The sequence below is a fragment of the Varanus komodoensis genome, unplaced genomic scaffold (genome assembly GCF_004798865.1).
Source record: "Varanus komodoensis strain SLA01 unplaced genomic scaffold, ASM479886v1 scaffold59_1, whole genome shotgun sequence".
Classification (NCBI taxonomy): Eukaryota; Metazoa; Chordata; class Lepidosauria; order Squamata; family Varanidae; genus Varanus; species Varanus komodoensis.
Genome location: NW_025336221.1, coordinates 3,640,968 through 3,666,323, shown reverse-complemented (window position 1 = coordinate 3,666,323; position 25,356 = coordinate 3,640,968). Strand labels below are relative to the sequence as shown.

The 25,356-nt window shown below is 46.0% G+C and overlaps 1 protein-coding gene across 15 annotated transcripts in view; it reads left to right on the top strand.

Moving 5' to 3' along the window:
• KMT2D (lysine methyltransferase 2D) overlaps positions 1–25,356 on the top strand; it is a 94,395-nt gene that overhangs the window by 14,505 nt on the left and 54,534 nt on the right. For 12 of the 15 annotated variants that reach the window (XM_044449473.1, XM_044449474.1, XM_044449472.1 and 9 more), the window contains 16 exons: positions 3,623–3,687; positions 5,634–5,766; positions 7,591–7,808; positions 8,691–8,800; positions 10,113–10,275; positions 10,578–10,743; positions 10,864–10,978; positions 12,245–12,393; positions 16,029–16,198; positions 16,914–17,045; positions 17,877–18,745; positions 18,933–19,046; positions 19,785–19,895; positions 21,158–21,262; positions 22,493–22,674; positions 24,073–24,237. In XM_044449473.1, the coding sequence (XP_044305408.1) occupies positions 3,639–3,687; positions 5,634–5,766; positions 7,591–7,808; positions 8,691–8,800; positions 10,113–10,275; positions 10,578–10,743; positions 10,864–10,978; positions 12,245–12,393; positions 16,029–16,198; positions 16,914–17,045; positions 17,877–18,745; positions 18,933–19,046; positions 19,785–19,895; positions 21,158–21,262; positions 22,493–22,674; positions 24,073–24,237 (2,951 nt within the window). In that variant the 5' untranslated portion in view covers positions 3,623–3,638. The remainder of the gene's footprint in view (positions 1–3,622; positions 3,688–5,633; positions 5,767–7,590; positions 7,809–8,690; positions 8,801–10,112; positions 10,276–10,577; positions 10,744–10,863; positions 10,979–12,244; positions 12,394–16,028; positions 16,199–16,913; positions 17,046–17,876; positions 18,746–18,932; positions 19,047–19,784; positions 19,896–21,157; positions 21,263–22,492; positions 22,675–24,072; positions 24,238–25,356) is intronic. The other 3 variants (XM_044449479.1, XM_044449478.1, XM_044449481.1) reach the window with 2 other exon arrangements.

The following is a 25,356-nucleotide window of genomic DNA, read 5'->3' as shown; positions in this document are numbered from 1 at the left end:
CTGCACAGTAGTAAGTGCCTTCCACTGAAGGGTGGAGGAGGCAGAGCCTAGGGAGGCAGTTACAAAGTGATTAAGCCTTGCTTGCTTCTGAAGCTTGTCCTGCTTGCTTGTAAGTAGAAATGCTGCCCATACTTATGTAAGAGTAGACCCAGAAGCTTGATATTCAGGTTGCTATTTGAAAGTGCTGCTGAATGGATCATTCCTCTTTGCTTTTGAGTAGGCTTAAAGTTTGCACTCACATTTTGGCCCTCCCTACTCTGCCTTTGGTCCTGCTCACATTTGGAATGCATCCCCTGAAACTGCCCAGATTGGAATTTGGCCTGCAAGAGGAAAATGGTTCCCCATGACTAGATTTGCACATCAAAAGGCCAAGCAGAAATGATGTGGTTCTAGTTTTCAGGCTGGTAGTCATAGAATTTGGAAGCTCAGTATATTTGGTGCATTGCTATCCTGTTTAGGGATCTGTATGGTACCCTGGAAATCTTTTAACTGAACAAGGAATAGCATGTTCATACTGTAGTACAAAAAATTGTACTACTCAATTTGTATACTCAAAAGAGTGGTGTATATATATATATATATATATATATATATATATATATATATATATATATAAAAAAGTTGGGAAGCCAAGAAATGGCTTTGTTTGGACATGTATTTGTAAATCAATGTATTTTTTGTATTGTTATATTTAATGGTAATTTATTATGTACTATTGTATTTCAATGTATTTTATCATGTTGTAAGCCGCCCCGAGGTTTCGGCAAGGGGCGGCATAGAAATGTTATAATAATAATAATAATAATAATAATAATAATAATAATAATAATAATGTGGGCTTTGCAATTAAAAGGTCATCACTTGCAATAATTTAGGTGGGCATTTCCATGTGGCATAACAGGATGATTTTTGAAAGTTATTTCTGACTAGATAACATGCAAGCTGGTCTGTTCCTGGAAGTACAGTGTGGCCCCACTTCACACACACTTCCTCTGTGCCACTGCAAAGGTGCTTACATGTGATTCTTGTTGCTGATAGGAGATGGACTTGGTAGACCAAGATGTGCTGCCCACATCTATTCACTTTGTTTACCTGGAGATAATCAGAACTACACAATCTGAAATAATGGACTCTACTGTATAGATACTGTCTCTTACTGCCCCACCCCATCTTAAGTGCTTGGTTTGGCTTTTCACATTGTCAGTAGTTTGGAGCAGAAACTGTGCTTACCTTTTGTCATGTGGTATCAGGGGGACCAGATGTTGGCTGATCTTTTTAAGAAAGGGTTTTCTGTAGTTGCTTTGAAGCAATTTTGGGGCCTTTTATACAGAAAGGTTTGGCTCACAGTTCTGAGAAACAGCATGTGTATTCTTGTATGTATTTCAAACCAAGTTGCAACAGGAAGAAATATAAAATCTGTTGCCCCCTGCACCAGTATTTAAAATCATCCTTAAAAGGCAGAGACCTAGTCTTGCCTTCACATGGCATTAAATTCGCACTATTGTGTTTTTCCTCAAGCTTAGGAGGACACTAAGGGGGTGGGAGGCATTTGGCAGAATAAAAGCATTTATAAAATGGCAGCTACAAGCTTGTCAAATTCTTGTTTAATTTGACATTTGTTAGTGAATATAGCAAACATACTATATACCATATAGTCAGGTGATTTTCTTTGGTTAATGCTTAATACAGATCTCTGCAATTAAGTTTTAGAAACCATTTTCTAGACATTTTCAAGGTCTTCACAGTTCATGCATGCAAATAGAGGCATGGGATTGTCAGGGATTCTTTTGTGGGGAGGGATAATTTGACATAAGTAGATAACCTATCCATTATTAGGCCATTCCAAATCTTACTATATTATCCTGTTTGGAAGAGTGTTCCTCACATCACACCACAATATAAACCAGCTTAAAAGTAGGCTGTTGGAAGTAAAATTAATCTAGTATTTTGAGACTGATGGATATACTGTCTTTTCTGAGGTGATCTATCAATATTGTTGTGAACTCTTTAGGGATAGGATAGCCTGTAATACTATATATGTGATTCAGTCTTCATTTCCGGTACTTTTTGCATATTAGGTCAAGCCCATCAGTTAAGAAACAGAATCCAGTTTGCCATAGTTTGTCCTTCCATTCCTCTTTGCCTGTTCTGATTTGCTAGAAAATTGAAATGTTCCTGGGAAAAGGGACTATCAGAATTAGAAAGAAAGAGCTTACTTGTACAACACTATCTGAGCCTAATGGACAGTCCATGTAAGTTTGCTACAGGGCTTCTGGATGAATTCTCCTTTAGCTTATTTCAAGTATGGCTCCAGTCCTCTTTGTTGCATAGAAAAGCTTGGTAATAAGCAGGCAGGAATGCCTCCAGTGACTTGCACCTGGGCTTCCAGTAAGAGGGCAGTTGCTCTCCTCATCCCTTTTGTGACTTGTCCACATGGACTATCCTTTGGGCTCCAGTTTTCAAGCCTCCCCCTTTCCTATATCCATACACACTGGTGCTTGCCCCCAAAGCCATTTATTCAGGAAGTGGAGTGGAGTATTCAAGGGAAGTCTGTGTAAATGTAATTTATTTGACTGAGCACAGAACTTTTGTGTTATAGACCTGTTTAATGTGGAGTTTTCTTTTGGTATCTAGTATGTTTAGCATTTGGATTGACGACAACACTACATATGTGGTGTAGCTCTAAAATCTAGTGTGGGAGGTGGCAACTTATGACCCTCTAGATCATGGATCCTCAAACTACAGCCCGCAGGCCGGATCCGGCCTGCCGTGCCCATTTTTCCAGCCTGCCATAGAGGTTTTGGCCTCACTGCGTGCATGCATGGCGAGGCGCTGGCTTGCTTGCAAGGTGATCGTTTTGTACTCAACTTGGAGAAAACGATCTCTGCGCAAGCCTGCCCCTGCCTCACTGCACACACGCGCCCCCTCCTCCCACCCACACCGCCTTGGCGGCCTGCGCCCATCGTCAACAGCTTTCAACTGGCCCCCTGTTGAAAAAGTTTGAGGACCTCTGCTCTAGATGTTTTGGCCTACATCATCCCTTGTCATTGGCTAAATTGGCTGCGGTTGATGGGAACTGTAGGACAAAAGACCTGCAGGGCCACAAGTTGACTACCCCCGATTTAATGAGATGCTTAAATTAAAATATTTGGATCCCAAATGGAGGGAGAGGTTTGCATGTAATGCTATCATGGCATGAGTGATTCAGTTCTAGAAGGCTGTGTTGTGCAAAACCAACTGCACTCACCTTGGTATGTTAACCACAGACAATGCAGAAAAGGAATCCATGGTTCTGGGGTTGTGAACTGTGGCTTATTTAAAATATAGCTTGTTGTTATGTGTAAACCCAGAACCATGAGTTTTTCAATGGGCTTCACAGGCAGCAGAGGTGACATTCAAAAGAGACAGACAGACAGACAGACAGACAGACAGATAGATGCTGTTCTGCATGCCAGTACTACAACTTAACAAATGCATTTGGGATAGAGGGGAAGGGATGAGCAGAAAGGAGGGAAACAACCCAGGGATTGAGAAAACAGACCATATAATGGATTAAATAAACCATGGGTTAGTGTTATGTGTAATCCAGGCAATAGTAATGAGCTATTTCTTTCTTTTCTAGGTCTATTGTAGACAGGATGGATGATCAGAAACCACCTGGTGAGGACAAAGACTGTGGCACACCAGGTAGGTGCACCTGCTTTGGTCACTGTAGTAGATGATAAGCAATCCTAGGCAGCTACATACTAGTGAGCAGCTAGCTCCGTTTACAAAAATGTATAAACTGCTTGTATATTCTTGCTGTAGCTCAAGGTTAGCCAAGTCATTTTGTAGTCTGAGACAAGGGACAAAACCACTTGTGCTCCTCCTCCCCCCCCAATGCGCGTGGACACATGCGCGCGCGCGCACACACACACACACACACACACGGGCATCATTCTTCTGTACTGGACTGCTGCAGGGTATATGAGGGGGCATCGGGCACATAGCTCTGACTACCAGTCCCTGCTGCACAGTGCCTGCCTCACTCTGCCCAATGGTAAGACTGGCCCTGTCTCTGTCATATCCTGGCTTGCTTTCTTTGTATTTTTGAAAAAGACGGGTTTGCCTGTTTCCACTGCCAGGTAAGTTTTATTCCAGAGAATGCAGTTGACAAGAGGGGATGCCTTTTGCGGCATAATCAAATAGGTGGGATAAGGTATTTGAAAGCCGGTGATACATGTTCTTAAGTTATAGGGTATAACCAACTTGTGTTTTAGACTGTAAAGCTAAAAAGATAGCACAGAGGGAGAGACCATGCCCTTGCAAGGCCTATGTGCAAGACCTGGCGAAAACCTGGTCCTGGCTCTTGTCTAAGTGGTCCTTCATCGTGTGCTACTAGAGTTCAGTTTGCTTTACCCCAAATTCAGCTTTTGGGCTAGGATTAAGGACATCGTTTTGGGTAAGGGATATTCTCTCAGGAAACTGTCACTTAGGAAAGGTTTGGGTATTCTAATTGTTTGAAAATAATGACTAGTAGCTATTTGGACTCTTAAATTCACTGCCCAGTTTCTTCTAGATAGAAGCTATACAGTATATTCTCCATCATGATTTTTGAAAGGAGCAATGTGGCTGCAGGAGTTTCCATGCAGTATAATAGGAACACGAGAAACAAAACCTCTGGCCTCATTGTCTTCATTTCTAGGCAGCATTGCACATGAAACTCCCGCAAATGTTGTGTGTGTGTGTGTGCACATGAGTGAGAGAGATGCAGAACATGGTGCAGGCCATGAAGTAGTATTCCCAGAGCAGTGTCCTCCGGATGTCTTGGAGTGTAATTCTCATCATCCCTGGTCAGCATGACCAGTAATCCAGGATAACACACAGGGACACAAAAGAATGAATATACTGGTAGAGTAATATTTTACTCCACTTCTGCTTTTACACTGGTTTCCTATCTGAAGTGTTCTTCTCTGCTTTTGAGAATTAAATCATTAGCATAATCACTGCTTAGTTTCTTCCTCCTCTGCAGTTTAGAAAGAAACTAGAGTGGGGGCACACAGGTGTCCCATCTCTGGTATGGTGCCTGCTGTCCCACTGCTGGGTACTCCCATCCTTCATGGTGGCAGCTTCAAAGGGACAAGTTTATCTTAGACATAAGCTAGATTTGTCCTTTTTAAGTATCTGTAGTGCTTTGCCATATAATTATGCTGTGTGACTGCAGGAGTGGAGATGGCAGGGGGATATTTTCAAGGGTGAAAAGTGATCTCCAGATCTCTTGAAGTTGCCCACCCCTGAGCTAGAGGTTACAAGAACATGGGATTGCCGTGTGAGTCAGGATCCTTCTCTGACATGTAGCTTAACTGGACCTATGTCCTGATGTCTTTCCAATGCAGGTAGCTCTACCTCTGCTTCCTGTCACTGGTTGCACTGGTAGCAGGCGGGGAAATGCTTGTCATAATCCTGTCAGGATAGTGGTTATTGACTGGGAAATTAAACACATGCTGCTCCTTTTGGGCAACAGTCCCATGTGCATTATAACGGAACAGTATTACCACTTGGTGAGCTCCTCAGAAAGGGCAGGGAACATGGCATGAATTATGGGCCCTGTTGCCAGTTGCCACACCCAGATCCTGACAGGTACCCTCTTGCAGCAGCAGATGGAATCGCATCCTCAGAAGAGCCGGGGAGTGTGGAAGCCGATCCTCTGAAACCACCAGAAGAGGACCCTGCGAATGAGACAGTGAATGAGGAGGAAGCTACAGAAGAACCATCCCAAACTTCCAGGCGAGAAATATTTAAGCTTATTCTGGAGAGGTGGGAGGAGGGAATCAAAAACTCCAGGTGGGAGGACTCTGATGGGAAGAGATTCTGCTCTATGATTATGAAGCTGGAAAGCAGGTCTCTCTGAGGAGGCACCGCCAGATGCTTCAGGAGCAAAAGCTCTTCACCTCAGGTTCCATTGGATGGTAGTGCATAAGAGACACAGGAAAAGTCCTCCTTCACTTCCAGTTTATTATTCTGTTTTTAGCTGTCTCTCCCTTTGGTTGCAGCGATGAAATATTCTTGCTCTTTCCCTGTTTGTAGTCTTCGTGTCCCTACAATAACATTTCAGTTGCTGAGCAGCCTTGACTTTTTTGTTTTTCGCCTTGCCTTGAGGGAGAATTTTAACTTGCTGTTTTTCTTGATGCTGATTAAGGAGACTTGCAAGGACACAGGTTGAAAAAATGGTGCAGAGGGAATCATGGTGGAGAAAGCTAGGGTTTGACTGCAATTGCAATCTGGATCTGAAAGCAGAGGGTAGCAGAATAAGAATAGGAGGCCATCCTGGCCTTTTCTGCAGAAAGCTGGGGCAGAGGCTACTGCCTGTATTTAAAAAAGCCTTGGAGCCAGGGATGCATGTCACTTGTATCAAGTCTTCAGGGGTCTTGTGTGAAAACGGTCCTGTGCTGGATTGCAGCACAGCAATCAGACATCTTCTATAGCCCTGATCCGGATGCGAAGTGGAAATTGCGTGTGGGTAACTGTGTGGAGTATCAAGCTGGCGCAGTGCCCTTTTGGTGTAGTGCCCTCCAAACCCCTATATGTATGGGTTTGGGCAGAAAGCTAACGGGAGAGGCACAGTCCAGCCACTTGGATCATGCATCTGCTGGCCTCCTCTGACTACCCTGGATTCAGTCAGCTGGCTCTTTGCTAGGCCTCATCCTGTAATTCCTATCATGGTTGTAGTCACCATCATACTATTATTAATAATAAATTATTATTGGATCATCAATTATTAATGCATTATTATACAACTATTCTTTGCATTGAATTATTAAGTATTACTATTACCTGATTCGCTATTAAGAATAAACTATTGAGAAGAATAGCTGCACAGTACATTTTGTTTTGTAAGCACTGCATGGAGAGAAAAGGATAAGGCGGGTCCTGCCTTTAGACTTGCTACCTTGTAGAACTCCCCCATGATGAGCAGGGCTGTTCCAGCACAAGGACGGGCATCTTTGCACCCATCCACACATTGTGCCTAATGCTTTTTCTCAGCGCCCAGAGCAACTCGTGTTGCGTCAGCTGAGTCGGTATGGTTGTCTGCTATACAAAGGTGGTGGTGACACTGAAGAGTGTGACTTATGGAAGAAATACGGCCTGAAGTGGCATTGAGAGGAAGTTCGCTCATAACTTTGATTTGGTCCTCTGGAAGTTTTAAAAGGATTTGTTGTTTTTAATTGGACTGTTGCTTGCAGTCTTCCCAAAGGCGTCCACTGAGTTCCTGTCTTGCTCTGTACCTGTTAGGTATCTTAGCCTGTGTGAACGCCTCAAAGCCACTTAGTGCAGGAACGAAAGTTCTCAGCTTTGTGGTGGCGAGGCATCATGCCTGCACCCAGCTTCCTAGCCATGTCTGGCAGAGCATAGCATGGCTGAACAAAGAACATGAGAAGGTCAATGAGCTGAGGTGCCACAGGGATCTAGGGGATCCCCCTTAACACCAAGACCATAATGGTTGCTCGTGAAAAGGGATTGTGGGGTTTTGCGTGTGTCCAACTTGCAGATTTCAGAGATGCTCGTGATCTGTGCAATGACAAGCTCTTTCTTCTCCCTGCCCACCCCCAGCTCCCCACCCAAACGCTGTGCATTCTGTAACTGCAGCAAGTGGAGTTTGCATGGGCAGCGAGAGCTCTTACGTTTTGATCCTGCTCCTGGCTGGGCAGAAGAGCTTTCTGACCAACAGGAAGGGAAGCAGCCTGGCACAGCAGAGGCTGGAGGTGATGACCTGACCCTGATTGGCTTTGCAGAGGGTGTGTCAGCCCAAGAGGTGTTTGAGCCAACAGGTGAGTGGTAAGCACAGGGGAACTGGGCTTGGCACGTTTGCTGTGGTCCTTCCGTCCTGATCCACAACTCCCTTGTGTCTCAGCCAAGACTTCCCTATGTCTGTTCTATGCCTTCTCTGAATTTCATATGCAGCATTATTGGCATTTATTATGACGCATTTTGCTTTTTTGCTTTTGCAAGCTGCGTAAATATACCTTTTATATATGCACATGGAAAGAAGTATATTGAGTGGTCGACTGAATAAGTAAATATAGAAACCAGAGGCTAGAACGTCCTCGAAGCTGGCTAGGTTCTTGTTTTGCTGTTCATGCCAAATTCCATCATGCTAAGGCTTGGGTTAGAGTAAATCTAGGGGAGGGCAGGGCAGATAAGTCTGTGGGATTTACTCTTTAAGAAGAAAGAAAACAAGGACCCCCAAGCACATCTCCCAGTTGGACTCACAACACAACAGTGGTCCAGGAGTGTGCTTGTAAACAAGTGTTCACTCCGAGCACATGCTCAGCCCCAGGAGGTTTCCCACTGAGTCCCACAACTGAACTCTCCAACCTTTTACACAAGCATCCACTTCAGAGCTTTCTCCAAACTTTGTTTATTTCAGCAGCATCCTTTGGAAAAGTGAGTGTGTTGGGGTGGGTGTTCTGTTACTGTTATTAAACAGTTGGGAGTCAGAAGCGCTGGTGGACCTTCCACAAATCTCCCAGAGATCCAGCAGTAGCTCCTGGAATGATGCTGTTCTTCCTCCTCAGTCACTGCACCTCCCAAATCCCTGGTCTCCCAGCTACTCTTAAAGCAGCTGTTCCCCTTGCCAGTTGCATGCTTCGTGCCCTGCCTAAATTTTCCTTTGCTTCCCTTGTTACCATTTCCTCTTGCTTTTCTTTCAGGGCACTTTTGGGCTCATCACTGGTGTGTGGTGTGGTCAGCTGGAGTCTTGCGCGCGGAAGGATCATGGTTGAGCCATGTGAACAAAGCGGTCATCTCAGGGATTGCACAGGTCTGTCATGATCGGCTGTACAGGGAGAGGGAGGTGGAGCCCTTCCTAACTGTTGTGGGGTGAACTTGTACAGTTCGACACAGAGCAGCCTTCCCCATTTTCGTGCTCTCCAGATGCTTCATATTCCATCTGCCAGCCTTTCTGGTCACAGCCACGCTGGCTGGATCTGATGGGCGCTGCAGTCCAAAAATCTGGAGAGCACCAAGTGGGGAAGACTGGTCCAGAGCACAATTCTGGACTAGGCTTTTTGAAACACTTGCATTATGGAACATAAAGGATAGCCTCAGAACTTGAAAAATCCCACCTACCATCACTATGCCATGGGATTACTAATTCCTAAGTATGTCCTGATACAGGCCCTGATTATGTTGGAAATAAGGACTTTGATTTGATTTCTGAAAGACCCATGGATCTCCCCCACTGTTGACTGGGAAGAAGATCAGAGTAAATTCCTCATTTCCTAATGCTTGTTGATGGAGTCTACCAAGTTCAGTTGAAATTGCAGTGATCAAACAATGTTAGCCAAGTTGACTGAAGAGGTGGCCGTTTGAGAATGAATGCTGGAGATCCAGTGATCAATGCAAGCAAGGAGCCTTATGTAGCACAGCTACCAGTTCCTCCTGTTGGCATTTCCAACCTTTTCTGCAAGGACCAGAGCCCCACCCACTCGGCAACAAATTTGTTGTAAACATGCAAAGTCTCCCTCCACTATTTAAACCAGATTTTGTTGTAATGTACGCATGTGAAGTAGATGAATCCAGTTTTCCCAACTGTAGCATTCATTCCGACAATGTGGGTTTCTTAACTTTGTTTTTCGTATATCATGCTCTCCAGACTTTGCCAATAGGGGATTAGATTCCCTTTTGCAATGAATAAAGGCTTGAAAATGACACCCCTGGGAACAGTAAAGAGCCCAGGAATGGTCTGCAAGATTATTAGGTTGTATGTCTACATTATACTTGCTCCCATTTGGTACAACCTGGAGATCAGATAATGGAACTGTTTGGAGACTTCTGTTTAAATGGATAGCTGTTGCAAACAGCTCGCCATGCCGATGTGTTTTTCAGCTTCGTAGACCCTTCTCTATAATACAGAGGATGACTGGGTGGCTTTGCTGCTGCCTAGATACTGAAGGTCATTGCCAGAGCAGATTAAGTTGTTCTTTGATTCTGTTCCTCTGCATCTGTCTGTGTGCCTATGTCCAACCCCTGCAGAAGCTGCATCTCCTCACTGACTATTCAGCATTTCTGACGTGTAGATCCGCAGGAAGAGATCCTCTTTTGACCTGTGATCCTTTTCTCGATTCTTTCAGAAATGTGAACACTGTAACAGGCGGGGTGCTACCATTCCGTGCCATGCAGAGGGGTGCCAGCGCTACTATCACTTCCCCTGTGCAGCAGCTAGTGGCTGCTTCCAGTCCATGAAGAGCTTGAAGCTTCTGTGTCCAGAACACCTAGACCAAGCTGTACAGATGGGTAAGTGTTGCTGGGATGCCAGGGACAATCAGTGAGGCAAGATTTTACTTGTGGCTTGCTGGGACTAGAATGGGGCTAGTCTGTTCCAAGGGTCTTCTGAATAGCGTGGACCTAAGTGGAAGTGATATCTAGTGGGTGGTGCAGCAGGCTGTTGAGACTGCCAGTTTAATTCCTTGGCCTGAGAGAGCAGAAAAAGGAGGTCCTGTACACTTGCCTGTCTGGGTCTGCCTGTGGGTGGAGGGCGCAAGGCAACTGAGGGGTGAGTTAGGGGCTTTGGTCACACCGTGCCCTTCTTCCCACAGAAGACTCACGCTGCATGGTGTGCGATACCCCAGGGGAGTTGCGCGACCTGCTCTTCTGCACTAGTTGTGGCCTGCACTACCACGGGGCCTGTCTGGAGATCACGGTGACACCACGCAAACGCTCAGGCTGGCAATGTCATGAGTGCAAAGTTTGCCAGACTTGCAGGTGAGATTTTGGTCCCCTTGGAAGTGAGGAAGGAGGTGGTTATGTTGAGTATCTCAGAAGATTCTGAGGGCAAAGGGTGCATTGATTGGCTAGGAGTCCAACGGTGTCTCTCTCTTGCAGGCTGTCTGGTGAGGACAGCAGGATGCTGGTGTGTGAAGCTTGTGAAAAATGCTACCATACCTACTGCTTGAAGCCAGCCATCGAGAGCCTCCCCACAGACTCCTGGAAGTGCAAAGTAAGCCCTGCCTGTGTGCAAATTTAGGCTGAAAAGCTCAAAACTGCTAAGGTAACCCAAGTTGTGGCTCCTACCACAAATCCTGAATTCTGCAGATTAAGGGAATGTGCTTCTTTGCTAATTTTGTATACTCTACTCTGATTCCAATAGACAAGGTGCAGAAGAAGGAAGCACTGGTAGCCAAAAGCTTGCTTCCAGCCTGTGAAAATACTGTTCAGTCTCTCCTCTGGCTTTGGAAAGAGTGGTTGTGTTTGCACACAGTTTTAGCATACCCTGAAAATAAGCCATGTTGGAGTCATTGTGGTGTGAACAACCCACGTTGAGCCTGACAGATGACCAGGCATACCGTGAGTTGTTAGCCCTCTCCTCCCACAGGCATCCCAGTGACCTTGTGCAAACATTTTGGGACAGGATTTTGAAACTCGCACATAAGCAAGCTTTTCTCATTTAATTGGTGTGTAGGGATGTTAGAAATCATTCTGACTACATATGTGGTGTGTATGTGACTGTGGTGTACAGGCTTCTGGATCTCATGTTGGCTATCCTGTGTTCTTGCTCAAGGAATCCATCAGTTACCCGTATCTCTCTTTCTACTTTAGCTCTGTTCCTTGGGGTGGTGGGTGCAAATGTAAATTCTGCAAAAATTTAAGTATGTTCTTAATTTATATAATCATTCTTATCTAAACATTCCCATTTTATTTGGGGAAGCCTGTTCCAATTGACTGAGTTAAACTAACCCAGTGATGGGGGCATGGGGCTTTCCCTTATGGTGACACATCTGGTAGTATTTTGCACTTAAATTAAAAAATGACCATCCTTGTTAATTTAATTTGACATGAATTCTTCACAAGTATAGCTGGGCAACTTGTGGTACTTTGGATGCCTTCAGTCAGTCAGTCCTAGCCACTTTAGCCAGTGGAGGCCAAAACATCTGGAGGGCTAATAATTCTCTACCTTTGTTCTAGTACAAAATACTACCAGATGTGCCTACATAAGGAAAAGCTCCACATCCCATTGCTAAATTTTCCCAACCCAAGGAGTCAAAATAGGTTTCCCCCAAAAGAGAAGAACCCCACTTCCTCTTCAGGCAGAAAGCTGCATTCATTTTTCAGTGCTTCCTCAGTTTTCTTTTCCCTCCCCCAACATATCATCCATTTCTGGTTTGTTGACCAAAATCTTGGGGCAAACCATAAAAATCTGGCTCTGCTAGAAAGACCCTGCATTGCCTTTTCTTTTCTGAATAGCTGAATCTCTCCCTTCCTCCAGAGCTGCCGTGTGTGTTCTGTCTGTGGCTTCCGCTCGTCTGCACTGGACCCTAGCAGCCAATGGTACGAGAACTACTCTCTGTGTGAAGGATGCCGAGAGCAGCGTTGCAAGAGTACAAACAACACTGAGGCCGCACTACACAGCCTGGAGTGAGTGTCTGTAGTTAAGGAAGCAGTTTCTATCCCTTGGCCTCAGCTAAATGGGTTCTTCATAGTCATGATTCCTTTACAATGTAGCAGTGAGGATGGGTTGAAATACTTATTTGCACTTTCAAAAAAATGGTGGGAGCGAAAGAAAGAAGGCAGGAATGAACGAACAAATGAGCGACAGAAAGCTAGCTCCTAGAGATACTTAAGATAGAATGGGGATTTCTGAAGGTTGACTTGCTAAGTGTTCTGCAATGAACCATTTTTTTCAATCCTTCCAATGCTTATTTGGTTGTGAGTCTAAATTTGGGCTGATGGATCCAGAACAAATGATGATGAACATAGGAGGTTCGGTTATACTGTGTCAGGTGCATCTGACCCATTATGTCTATTGTCATCATCAGTGGCCCTCCAGGGTCTTGGGCAAGAGTTTTTCCTGCCACCACTCACTGACCCTTTAATTGGCAGTGTGGGTTGTTGATCTTGGGACTTCCCATTGGCAGCTCTTTGGCAACTGTAGGAACAGGATGTTGGACTAGATAGGCTTTTGGTCTGATGCAGCACAGCTCTTACATTCCACATAAGCGCTTTCCTCATTGGTGGACAAAAGGTTATCTTCACATGCTCACCCTGCCAACACAACGCAGGTATCCTCAGTTTGTCTAGGGATGTGACTGCAAATTCTAGTTCATGGTGTATCCCATTGGTGCCCAGCATGTGTCACAGTGTCCTCATGGCCCTTTTACAGCTACAGTGAATCCACAGACTCACTGTTGGATTAGCTTTGTTGCTGGGATCTAACAGTAAAGGGTGTTCTCTCTGCAGCTAGTGTGGCAGCTTAGTATAACTAGGGGAAGGGAGGGTCTCCCTCAGGAAGAAAACTTCAGGCTGGTGACCGTCTCGTCTCATATGTACCTGTTTAGGCCCTTAGCCCATCTCTAAGACTTTATCAAGCAGGGGAACACAGAGAAAATCAGGCAGGTGGCTGCAAGAGTTTGGAACCCGGGGAGAGCATTCCCCCAGGAGATGTGACTGGCACTCATATTGTTATATTTTTGGTACCAGCAAGGATAATCCCCACTGTGCCCAGACCTTTTAGGTTCTTGATTTTTAGATCTGAAATGTTTTAAGTGTCTGTAGAGTATTGAAATGACCGTTTTTACATACTTTATACTGTATTTTTATCTCCTGATCTTTATTGCATACTATGCCTTTATTTTCCATTATCATGCAGTCTTTTCACAGAATTCTTTTTTGAGCAGACTAAAAATAAAATGTAATAAGCCAGGACATGAGGATCCTTCTCCAGGTGCTACGATGCAAGATAACTTGTGTGAATTCTGTCCTTTGGGCCTTATCACATTAGTAGCTATGATCCCTGTGATAGTCATACCTTCCAAACAGTGCAGACAGACTATTTTCCCAACAACCCAGAGACTTTCTGGGTTTTCATGAGAAAGGATTCTGTCAGTAAACATTCCCCATCAAAACAGTCTCTCTCCTTTGCTGGTTACAGATGCTGGACCCCTGGGCTAGGTAACACTAGCGCTGAATAGTTTGGGGGTAATGAGCTGGAGAAGGAATCTTCTTATGTTCTCCTACAGTGGAGAGCCTTCCAAGATGATTTCCAATCAACATATTTTACCTCTCATTTACATGGACTTTTGCCATTAGTTTGTCAGTCTTTTGAGATTGTTCCTTCTCTTGTCAGAAGCACCTGTCCTGATTTACTAGCAAATGGTGCAGCGGAACAGTTCCCAATCCACAGGTGGATTGGCATAGCTGCCCATACACGACCATACAGGCAGAAGTTTCTTTCTTTCACGGCTCTTGGGAGTTGATTTTAGCCAACAGTTTTCATGCCAAAGAAGAGGAGCAGCATGCTTGAAGTGCATAAATAAGCACAAGGCACTCACTCGGATTCCTTATGTTTGTCTTTTAAAGAGGGAAAACTAGGTGAAGTGACTCCCCAATCAACTCTCAAGTAGATGGATGGATCAGGGATGGAGTGACTGTGATTATCCACCAGTCTCCATGGTGTTGCCTTTCCTTTAAAAGTTCTAACCTGTTCTATCGGGAGCAGCTACTGCAGAGACCTTTCTGTAGGTTGCTTCATCAGTGGACCTTTGAAAGGCATCAGGACTTAGGCAGTCCTTTCTCTCATTTTTTTATAAGACATCCGAAAACCTACACCTTTGCCTAGGGCAGTGTTTCTTTCAGGCAAAGACAACTGCAACTTGTGCACTTGAGAGCCCCTCCCAGTGTGCTTGTGTCATTGCTGTTTAGCTGCAGTGTCAGTGGATATCCACTTCCTTGCAGTTTGAGCAAAAACGAAACCCTTGAATTCCTAGGAAGGTTCCTTCTGCTCAGATGGAGCACGACATCCAGACTGCTCTAGGCTGGCGCGGTGGTCTAGGATCTTTCTGGAGAACGAGCTTTTGCTGCAACTCGTCTTTTGATATTTTCACAGTTCTGGGGCGTTTGTTTCCTTAACTAAGAATGGAGTGATTGGGGGTTCTTGAGCTTGCTGAAATTCTCCATTCAAAGTTCTGTTTCACCTACTCCCTTTCACATTGGCAGCCTATTTTTTTCAGCTGCTTGAAATAAGGTACACACCTCTCTAAGCATTTTTGAAAAGTATGCACTTTCCATGCATTGACTAGGGCAGGAGGATGTGTATTTATTAAATACATTTTTCTGCCCAATAGCCGGAAGGCTACTAAAGTGCTAATTTTAAAAGTGTATATCTTTCGAATGTGAATGTAAGCCTGGGAATTTGTTATCAGCTTTGGAGGATAGGTTTGTGGTTTTGTTCATGGTCAGGGCTGCAAGAGCATTTTCTGGTGACCTGTGAACAGAGGCAAAACTGCAGCTGTACAGTATAGTGCTTCTAAATGGAGAGGGAAGTCCCTCCAGTGGATACATGAAGCTCCTACAAGTTTTGTCTCCAATGGTACACAGGAGAAGTTCCCATTGCTGAATGTTCTTCTGCCATCTGAGCTCAAAAGATCATTCATGTTAAGTCCAGATTTTAGTCCCAGCGCCAAGTGTTTTCAGTAGGGTGAATGTTTTTGTGCTTTCACTCCTTTCAGTGAGATGCCAAATTAGACCCATATTCATAGATCAAATATGGGATGGATGGACTCTGTAAAGGAAGCTGTGGTCTTGAATTTGCAAGGCTGAGCAGGGCTGTCATGGGCAGGACATATGGAAGGCTTTCATTCCTTATGGGCCACCATAAGTTGGAAATGACTTGTGGGCAGACAACCACAACAGAAAATCTGAAAACCTCACTGCTACTGTTAGGCACAGCTTTGCTCGATGACAGAAGGATTCCAAGAAGCTTCCTACTATAACTGTTGAGAGTTCCTGCAGTGGCTCAGGGGCCACATCCTCAAGAAGAGGTCCTTGGTTCAACCACTGCGCCTGCCACATGGCACTTTCTCATTCCCCTCTATCTGACCTTGCCACCATCCCCATGTCCCCATGCAAAGTGGGGAAAATAAGAGTGCATTCCTTGCAGGGGTATCACAAGGATGACAGAAAATATCTTCAGAGTGTGTTGAAGCAGCACAAGCACTATGGAAATGCTGAAAGGGAGGACTCAGTAGGGTTTCTTTCTCCCATCACCACCTCAGGCACGGTCCCCCACCAAACAGCATCTCCACCGCAGACAAGCCGGCATCCCCCATCCAGCCTCCGGAGGAAACGTCTGTTGCCAATGAGGGGCTGCAAGAAAGCCATGGCAGCCCTGCCAGTGTGCACCAAGAGGAGCAGATGCCCTTGGCGTGCGGTGAGGAGCCTGCTGGTGAGTCATTCTCTCCCTGCTTGCCACTTCTTCAAGACAAATGATTGCCGGGGTGTATCTGTTATGACCATGGCTCAGCCTGTGAAAATGTATGCATTATTCTTCTATCCCACCTCTTTCCTGCAAGGAATCCAAGGTGGCTTACCTAATCTCCCTCCTCTCCGTTTTGTCCTCACAACAACCCTGTGAGGTAGCTTAGGCTGAAAGTCAGTGATTGGCTCAAAGCCACCCAGTGAGCTTCCTAGCCAAGGGGCAACTAGAACTAGGATCTCCCAAGTCCCAGTCCAGCAATCTAACCACTACTCTGCTTTTGAACATGAGTGTTAAATTGTTTTTATGGCAGCCGCCAGGCATCCAATCAGAATGTCACAGGAATGTGAAATGGATAACCTCAGCAAAAAGCTCAAATAAGCATTAGTGGCACTTTGACTTGGCAAAGGCTTTTGTTTTTGCTTTGTTTTCTTTGGTGCACTCCAAGTTGTGCCCATGTATGAGCAGTCAAGAGTGAAGCAACAGCACTTTCCCCGCTCCATATTCACTTTGGCCATGCATGGGTGGAGGTGGGGCGGGTGGCAGAAGGCGGGAACACGGACTTTGCTGGCAGCCTGGTGGAGCAGGGTTGGCATTTATCATTTATCGCCTTGGGGGATACAGTTGTTTTGAGCCACTTGCAGGCCATTTAAGCAGACTTCCCCATTCTGCTTTCCTGTTCCAGATGCAGACAAGCCTCTAGAGGTGTCCAGTGTGGATCCAGAGGCTCCCACAGGGCAGGAGCTAATGGAAGTGGAGACACCATTGGAACCAGAAAAGGCCCCCTCTCCCCCACCCCCTCCTCCAGTACCACCAGGTGAGTCAAAGGACATACCCAGGGCAGCACGAAATTCTCCCACAAGTCCTGCATACAGAGTGCAAATCTGTCATTTTGTTTCATTTACTTGGCACAGTTCTCAGAATGTAAGAATTGCCTTGCTGGGTCAGACCAAAGTCCCATCTCATCCAGCATTCCCTTTCCAGCAATGGCCAGCCGGATGCCTTTAGCTTTAGTCGTCTTCAGTTCCAGAGCAGATCACAGGCCATGCACTCTTTTTAGCCTGATGTTAGAAAGTCAGCTCTGAGGTCCCAGTTGAATGTGTTCTTTCTTTCTCTGAGTTCATCTCCTTTTTAAGTGCAACTCAGTGATTACATCAAGAATCCCGCAACAAACCAAACCGAAAAGGTTTCATGGGTTAGTGTGGCAGTGCACATGTCAGGCCTGGAGTGTCCCAGTCTGGCCCTCCCGTGGGGTTCTGTAGAAGGCCAAGCCAGACTTCTCTCAGTGCCTCCCGCTTTCCCCCAACCATTGGTCATTTGGTGGCTTCCCACCTTTTGTGCAATTTTCTCCCATTCTAGAAGCTTGACATGCTTCTCTTAAGTGGTAGTTAGCAGTGGTGAGAGCTTTAAGCTAAAGGATGCTGATCTGCTCTGTTTTACATTTGTCCTGCTCCGCAAAGAACAGCTTCAAAATGGAATTTCCACTACAGGCTGGAAGGGTTTCTGCACCCTGAGTTAGTGCAGAATTTTATCTGTCTCTGATTAGAAGAATGCCATTCTTCACCCTTTTTGTGTGTTTGGGAATGGTAGCTTCCTTATCCATGGCTTAGTCATCCCTCACCTCTGATTTCTCTTATCCACCCCGCAGATCCAGTGTCACCTGCCCACCCAGAGGAATCATCGCTCGGTGCCAAAGAGCATTCCACCTTTGAGTTGCTTCCCATAGAGCCAGAACCTCTAGAAAGCCATAGTGAGTCAGCTCCCTCTACCCAGTCCTCTCCCATGAGCCCTCTGCCTGGCTCTCTCAAGGCTGGTTCCCCTGAAGCTGCTGAGGAGGGAGAGCCTGGTGAGGAGCCCATGGACACAGGGATGGAGGCACTAGTCCTCGACAGTCCGGTTAGCAACAGAGTCCAGCCCAGCCAGGAGGAGGAGGAGGAGGAGGAAGAGGAGGCAGCAGCACCCAAGATGGAGCTTGAGGAGAGATTTTCCCCACAGCTAAGTGAGGAGGAGGCCCCAGAAGAGCGACAGGCCACAGTTGGGCCAGAGCCCAGCGAGTCTTGCCTCAATTTTGCCAGTGAACCCAAGCGCTCCCCCTCACCTGTAGAGGCAGAATTGCTGGGCAGCACACCCACCCCAATGGAGGCCTATGGGACTGCCAATCCTCTAGAGGGAGGGCCAGGCGGAGATGAGGAAGCAGGACCGGCCCCACCACCCTTGAGGCCCCACCACTTGGTTAAGTCAGATATTGTGAATGAAATCTCCAACCTGAGCCAGGGCGATGCCAGTGCCAGCAGCTTCCCAGGCTCCGAGCTCCCGTTTGCCTCCCCCTACCACGAAGGTGGGGGCTCACTTTCTCTGGAGATGGCTGGCCTGACTTCCACGGACGTCAGCCTGCAGAGGGAAGACGGAGCCTCTCTGCCCCTGGGTGACATGGATGACTCTCTACCATTTGATGTGAAAGGCGAGTGTGAGAAGGGTCGGCGGCGCAGCTCCCCAGCCCGCTCCCGTGTCAAACAGGTAAGCTGTCTCCTGCCTCTGACCAGCTCTGGCGGGTCCTTCCCGGTGCCTTCTCCCACTGGGTGGCCCCTGACCTACAGGGTGTGGGAGTCCTGGAGGAAGGGTGGCGAAATGGAGAATATGCACATCCCCCAGTATATCTATACGCATAATTTCCATCTCCCACTCTTTTTCCTTCCGGCTGTAGGGTCGCAGCAGCAGTTTTCCTGGGAGGAGACGGCCCCGGGGAGGGTCCCACACAGGCCGGGGGCGGGGCCGGTCACGATTGAAATCCACCACTTCTTCCATTGAGACATTGGCGGTAAGGGCAGCGTTGATGGGCAGGGCATCTTTGGAGGTGTGTGTGTGTGTGTTGGAAATCAGCCTGAGTGTTTCCTTGGCCAGCTAAAGGAGCAGCAGTGAGTTATTAGGCTTAAGGCCATGTGCCTGGGCTTACAAATGGAGAATAAGCCTTTGCTACGCTATCCCAGCTCTCCCTTGGTGGCCCTTGACTGGTCCTATAGTCTTAGAGATAGCGCTTGAAGCCCCCCTTGCCCACCTGTTTTTCCTCCATTTAAATGGATATTCCAGGTGCCTCTCTCACACAGTCATAGCCTGCTCCGTCCACGACGGGGCTTCTTCTCCTCTAAGTGCTTCAGAGCAGGGCATCATTCAACAGGTGTTGCCTTTCCTTTTCCTGAAACACAGAGGAAGCTGGACTGGTCTCTGCCTTCCTTTGTGCTATTTAAAGGGTAGGAATTCTAGTTTTCTTTGGCTACCCTACCCTACCTGTGGAAGCATACAAGAAGGGGCAGGGAGCCAGGGGAGTGTGTGGGTGTAGATATGTGATGTGAAAACTGGCCATGTGAAAGCTGGAAAGCGGAATGTAGGCCTTCTCCCCTGTAGTAGGAGCAATGACTCCGTACATGATGGAAGTAAGAGAGAGAGAGAGAGTCGTGTGCCTGAATGCAAGTACTTTCCCTCTAGAATCTTAAGGTAGTATTCTGAGCACCAGGAAGAGCTGGCTTACCCTGTGCTTTTATGTTCTCTCTCCTCTAAGCTTGCGGATATCGACAGCTCCCCGAGCAAGGAGGATGACGATGATGATGACGACACAATGCAAAATACAGTGGTGCTCTTCTCCAACACAGACAAGTTTGTGCTGATGCAGGTGGATATGTAATTTTTAAAAACAAACAAACATGACACGTTAGGGCTGCAGACTTCAGTCGATTTCTGATTGCACTGATAAAATTGGTGTAAACAAAGATTTGCTCTGATTACTGTTGCTCTGGGGGTGGGGAGGAGCTATGAATCTCAAATCTTTGCTTCTTGTCAGGCAGGGCTGCAGAGGTGGGTTTGAACAGTTTGCCTTTCTGGGTGAAAGGCTAATTCTTTCTAATAAGTGTTGTAGGCAACTGCAGCTGATATTTATTATTTATTGATTACATTTCTATAGCACCCCATAGCTGAAGCTCTCTGAGTGGTTTACATCATAGTGAAGATGATAAAATGCAGTGCATAGAACAAATGCTAAAATGCAATACAAATATAAAAACAAAGGAAGGTTAAAATTCATTTAAAATAATAGTGCCCAGTTGATGTCAGTGTTGGTACATCTTTTAAACTAAGAGCTGTACTTGGTCAGAGCAGGAAGAGAATGGCCCTCTCCCACTCATATTCCCTAGCAACTGATATTGTGAGGCTGAAGGGTGTTAATATCAAACCATCGGGACTAGCACCATTTATAGTCCTCTCCTCCATGAATGGGTCTGAAAATCCCATTTTAAAGCAATGGAAACTTGTGTCCATCAGTACATCTTGTGGAAGTGAATTCCGAAGTACATGCTGAGTGAAGGACTTCCTTTTAACTGCCCTGAATCTCTCACCATTCAGATTCAAAGAATGACCCTGAGAGTAAAAGAAAAACTTCTCCGTTTTCTTTACCTGATGCATAACTTTATAAATCTGTTGATAAAGCTTTGTTTTCATGGAAATGCTCTTCTTTCCCACTCTAATGAAAAATGGTAGCTTTCATTTATAGTTGTAATTCCATATTTCTGAGAAATAATCCTGTTCAGGAGCTTCAGTTAAAGACTTGTGAATTGATTAATACTTGTGAATTGATTAATGTTATTTAATCACTTAAGACAGCATTATACAATGTTTTTAATTGTCTGGCATCCTTGTTTTGGCTGTAAAATGCCTAGACCAAGAATAGAGGACCAGGTGTTTTAGACTACAAATTAGAGAATTCCTCCCCATAAGCTTGGGATGCTTGGAGTCGTTGTTGCCCCTTTATCGGGCTGCAGGTTGCCTGCCCCATCCAAGAGCTTGCAGAGGAAGCAGGCTGTTCATGCAGTGGGAAAGGGGGGATCTTCCTGTGCTCTGGGCGGCCCCTCCTGATCCTGATCCTCCTCTCCCCACTGACAGGACATGTGTGTAGTATGCGGCAGCTTTGGCCGAGGCGCCGAGGGCCATCTCCTGGCATGTTCACAGTGTTCACAGTGCTACCATCCTTACTGTGTCAACAGCAAGGTAAGGCCTGCCCTGCCCTCAGGTTTGTGAACTCTGCACTTCTCAGCTCAGATTCTGCAACAAGGCACCCCAAGGATACATAATTCGGGGCCAATTTTGGTCTGCTTTCACTGGCAATAGAATAGAAATGCCTGGTTTTGGAAAACTGTTCTAGCTTCACAAAGTGTGTTTGCTGGAATTGTCCCTTTGTTGATGTGTTAGGGCAGGGGTAGGCAGCATGGTGCTGATGGATGCCAGTGCTCCCTGGCCTTGGGGGTTGCTGTGAAATAGGGTTCTGCCGTGGATTCAAAGAATCACTTAGTGTGTTGGGGCTCAGGCCCCATCTTGCCCTTGTAGCCAGTCTTCGGGCAGTTTGCTAGTCCTTTAGCACCTTCCCATGGCAGCCATTTGAGGTGCTGCACGGGAGAGTATCTCAGATTGCCAAATGAGTCCACAAGCCCCGTTAAGATGCTCTTCCCCTGCTTTTAGGTACTTGGGTAACATTTAGAGAATAGCAATAGGGATATAGGAATGTGAATGGGGCTGAGGCTGAGAAATGTACTGAAGTCACCTCCAGCATGGTCTGACTTCTAAAACCCTCCCTTAGGCCCCTGGGATGTGAACAGCAAGGATCTCACAAGATTTATTTCCTCTGACATGACTAGGAAATGACCCACATTTCTTTGAGAGATAATTGTTTAATTTTATTTACATTGATATCCCTCATGCTCCCCATTTTATCCTTGCAACAACCTTGAAGTAGGTTAGGCTGAGTCTGTGACTTCATGACAGTGAAGTTCGTGGCCAAATGGAGACAAGAACCCAGATCTCCTGAGTCCCAGACCAACACACAGACTGCATCATTTGGCCTTGTCCCTTGCAGTCTGTCCCAGATAGCAGGCCTGAGTGGGATCATCCATGTGCAATGGATGGCCCATGTAGGGGAGGCAGCCACTCCACAGAGTATGGAACGATGCTTCTCAGCCTTGGATCCCCAGATACTGTTGGCGTATAGCTCCCATTTTCCCTGACCAGTGGCCATGTAGACTGGGGGTGGTGAGAGTTGTAGGCCAGTGATATCTGGGGGACCCATTGGAAAGGAATCAGACCTTGGGGGATCCATACACCTTGCATCCCAGGAAAAGCTGTGTTGGTTCTCAACACACCTCTCCAGGCAGTGTCCTCCGATCCGGACTTCCAGAGATACTGGGTCGCCTTAATCCATCTATGTGCCTTCTTCACTTTTAAAAGATCACCAAGGTGATGCTGCTAAAGGGCTGGCGCTGTGTGGAATGCATCGTGTGCGAGGTCTGTGGCAAAGCGTCTGACCCCTCCCGCCTGTTGCTCTGTGATGACTGTGATATCAGCTACCACACGTATTGCCTGGACCCTCCTCTCAACACGGTGCCCAAGGGTGGCTGGAAGTGTAAATGGTGAGAGCCCGGGGCTTCCGCAGAGGGCTGGAAAGGCGGGACTTCTGTGCTTTGGGCCAACCTGGAGTTTAGGGCTGGGGAAGGGAGAACCAGGGAAGCTCAAGCTCACTGAAAATCTCTGAACTTTAAATGAAAACTCAGTTCAGCTCACTTCCATTCTTTCTTTCGTGACTTGTTTTTTTTCCAGCTCATGCAAATAGGGAAGGTGCATTTTATCAAAAGTACACTGTTTTCCCGCGTTGAGTAAAGTGTGAAAATACGCAATTTTAAAAATGCATACTTTAAAGATTGCTACTTTAAAATGCAGCAGTTAAGGTTGGGCATTTTTAAAAGAGCACACTTTCCCCCATTCAGGTACGAACATGGAAATATTTAAAAAGTGAGCACTGTTAAACAGGCACTGCTTTACTTTGCACAGTTTGCAAGGTGCATGATAATAAAGTGTACATTTTGCAGATGAAAATACAAGTTCAAGAATTTGCAGAGATTGTAGGTAAATAGTTCCTGCTTGGGAATAGGACATTTTAGTGTGATTTGCAAACTGAAACTAAATTTCTATACATCCCTGGTCTGGCCTAAGAAAGGCCTAATTCTTCCAATTTACTACTTTCCAATAGATGACACATTGGAACTTCATTTAATTTCTGGTATTTTGCCAAAGTTGTGTTTCCTGTAGTTATCAAATAGAGGCATGAGGAGACATTGTTCTTTGATTATGAACTTAGAGAATGTATTTAACAATTCATAATGCTTGAATATTCTTAACAATTGGCAAAACAGATGTATATATTGGAACATAGATTTTGTTTTATCATAGAGGTCCAATCACAGTATTGTTCCAGTATTCCAGATACTTTAAATGCTTTTATAATAATAGAAACTGCTTATTATATTTTCCAGTAACACACATGAGTAAATATTTTTGTACAAGGTGGCTGTGCCCACGTATTTGCATTTGTTAGCTATTGGGATGCAGGACTTCAGAGCTGGATGCTAAATCCAGCCTTTTGGGCATCTCCGCCTGATTCTCTGTGATTCCCTAGCAGATCATGTCTCCTTATCCTAGCCCTCCCTTTCTCCTAAGCATTGCTCATTTGATGGCTACCCATATTTTGTACATTTTTCCCTTTTCTAAAAGACTGACATGCGTCTTCTGAGGCTTAATTCCTGACAGTTTACAGAACCATCCTATTTCTTAAGACAATGTACAAATTATGCTTTTGTGTTAATATAGTTTCCACATGTGTGCATGTACACACAGAACTCTGAATGGAAGTAAGAGAACTCCAGGGCTGCCGTCTCAGTCTTGGGATATCTACTTTTTTTGAGATTGTTGCGGGGCAAGGGGTAGATTCAATGCAGAGTCAGCACTGATCCTGTCCCCTCTCTTTCTCACAGGTGTGTGTGCTGTGTGCAGTGTGGGTCGGTTTCACCTGGCTTCCACTGTGAATGGCAGAACAATTACACCCACTGTGCTCCCTGTGCCAGTCTTGTCACCTGTCCCATCTGCCAGGTGAAGTATGTGGAGGATGATCTCTTAATCCAGTGTCAGCACTGTGAGCGGTAAGCCCCCATTTTCCTCACCCAGTTTCACTGCTGTAATCTTCACAGCAGCAAGCACGTGCTATATGAGGTACTTCCAGGAAAAAAGGACTGTAAAGTAGCTGCCTTTGCACCCTGTACATTTCCAGATTCAGGAGAGTGATGGTCAGAAGTGTTCTTGTTGTAGAATCCTGCTTTGCCTTTTCCATAATATTTTGTGAGCTCTCACCCACCATTTTATTTTGGTTCCTGGAATGAATGAGGGATTGTGTCCAGACAGATGAGTGAAAGAGACAGAAAGAGAGATTAGTTATGTTGAATTGCCCTGTGTTTGGACAAGGGCTGCAAGACTGGTGCTCTCTGTCCATCCTATACTCTGTCGGTATATGCCAGGCAAGGCAGAGGTCCAACCAGAGGAGTTTTCCCTGCTGGTTCCTCCAGAGTGTCTGTGTGCATTCTGCTAGATAGGTCCCCGAGCCCCTCTCATTAACTTATTAGTATGCATGGCAGTGGATTATGACTCTCCTTTCCAGTCCCCTCCCTGCCCACTGTCCCACCCACCCCTTTTCTCCCTCAGCTAATGGCTTCCACCTCAGAGAAACAGCTGCCATGAGTGGCTGCTCGGCCCGATGTGCGTTTCTCTCCCCGGAGGTCCTAGCAGTGCCTGTGACCCAGGAATAGAAATTAGCTCCATCTGCATGTGAAGAGTGCTTGACCGGGAGTGATAACCTGACTTCACCCCACTTCTAGCCACTGGAGCTACACTGGGGAAACAAAGCCATTGCAATGCCAGGCTCAGATTCATTGCTGAAGGCGGAAAATGCTGGTATGAAAAGCTGTCACAGTGTGTTCTTCGGCTCTGAATTCACCTATAACGCCATTTTGTACTGGATGATGGCAACCTGGGAAAGAAAGTAGAAAGAACTGTTCCACAGCTTAGTAGTTTGGAAATAGGTCACTTGTCATTCAGAGTGCATTGTACTCCTCTTTGCCCTGTGTGTTTGTGTGGTTTAGTAGTGTGGTGTAATGGTTCGCATGCCTGGCTGGTACTAGCCTCCACTTTGTCTTTTAAATCCACTGGTCTCTGATTCTCAGCCTAATGTAGCTTGGAGGGTTTGTTGTGAGGATAAAATGGAGAGG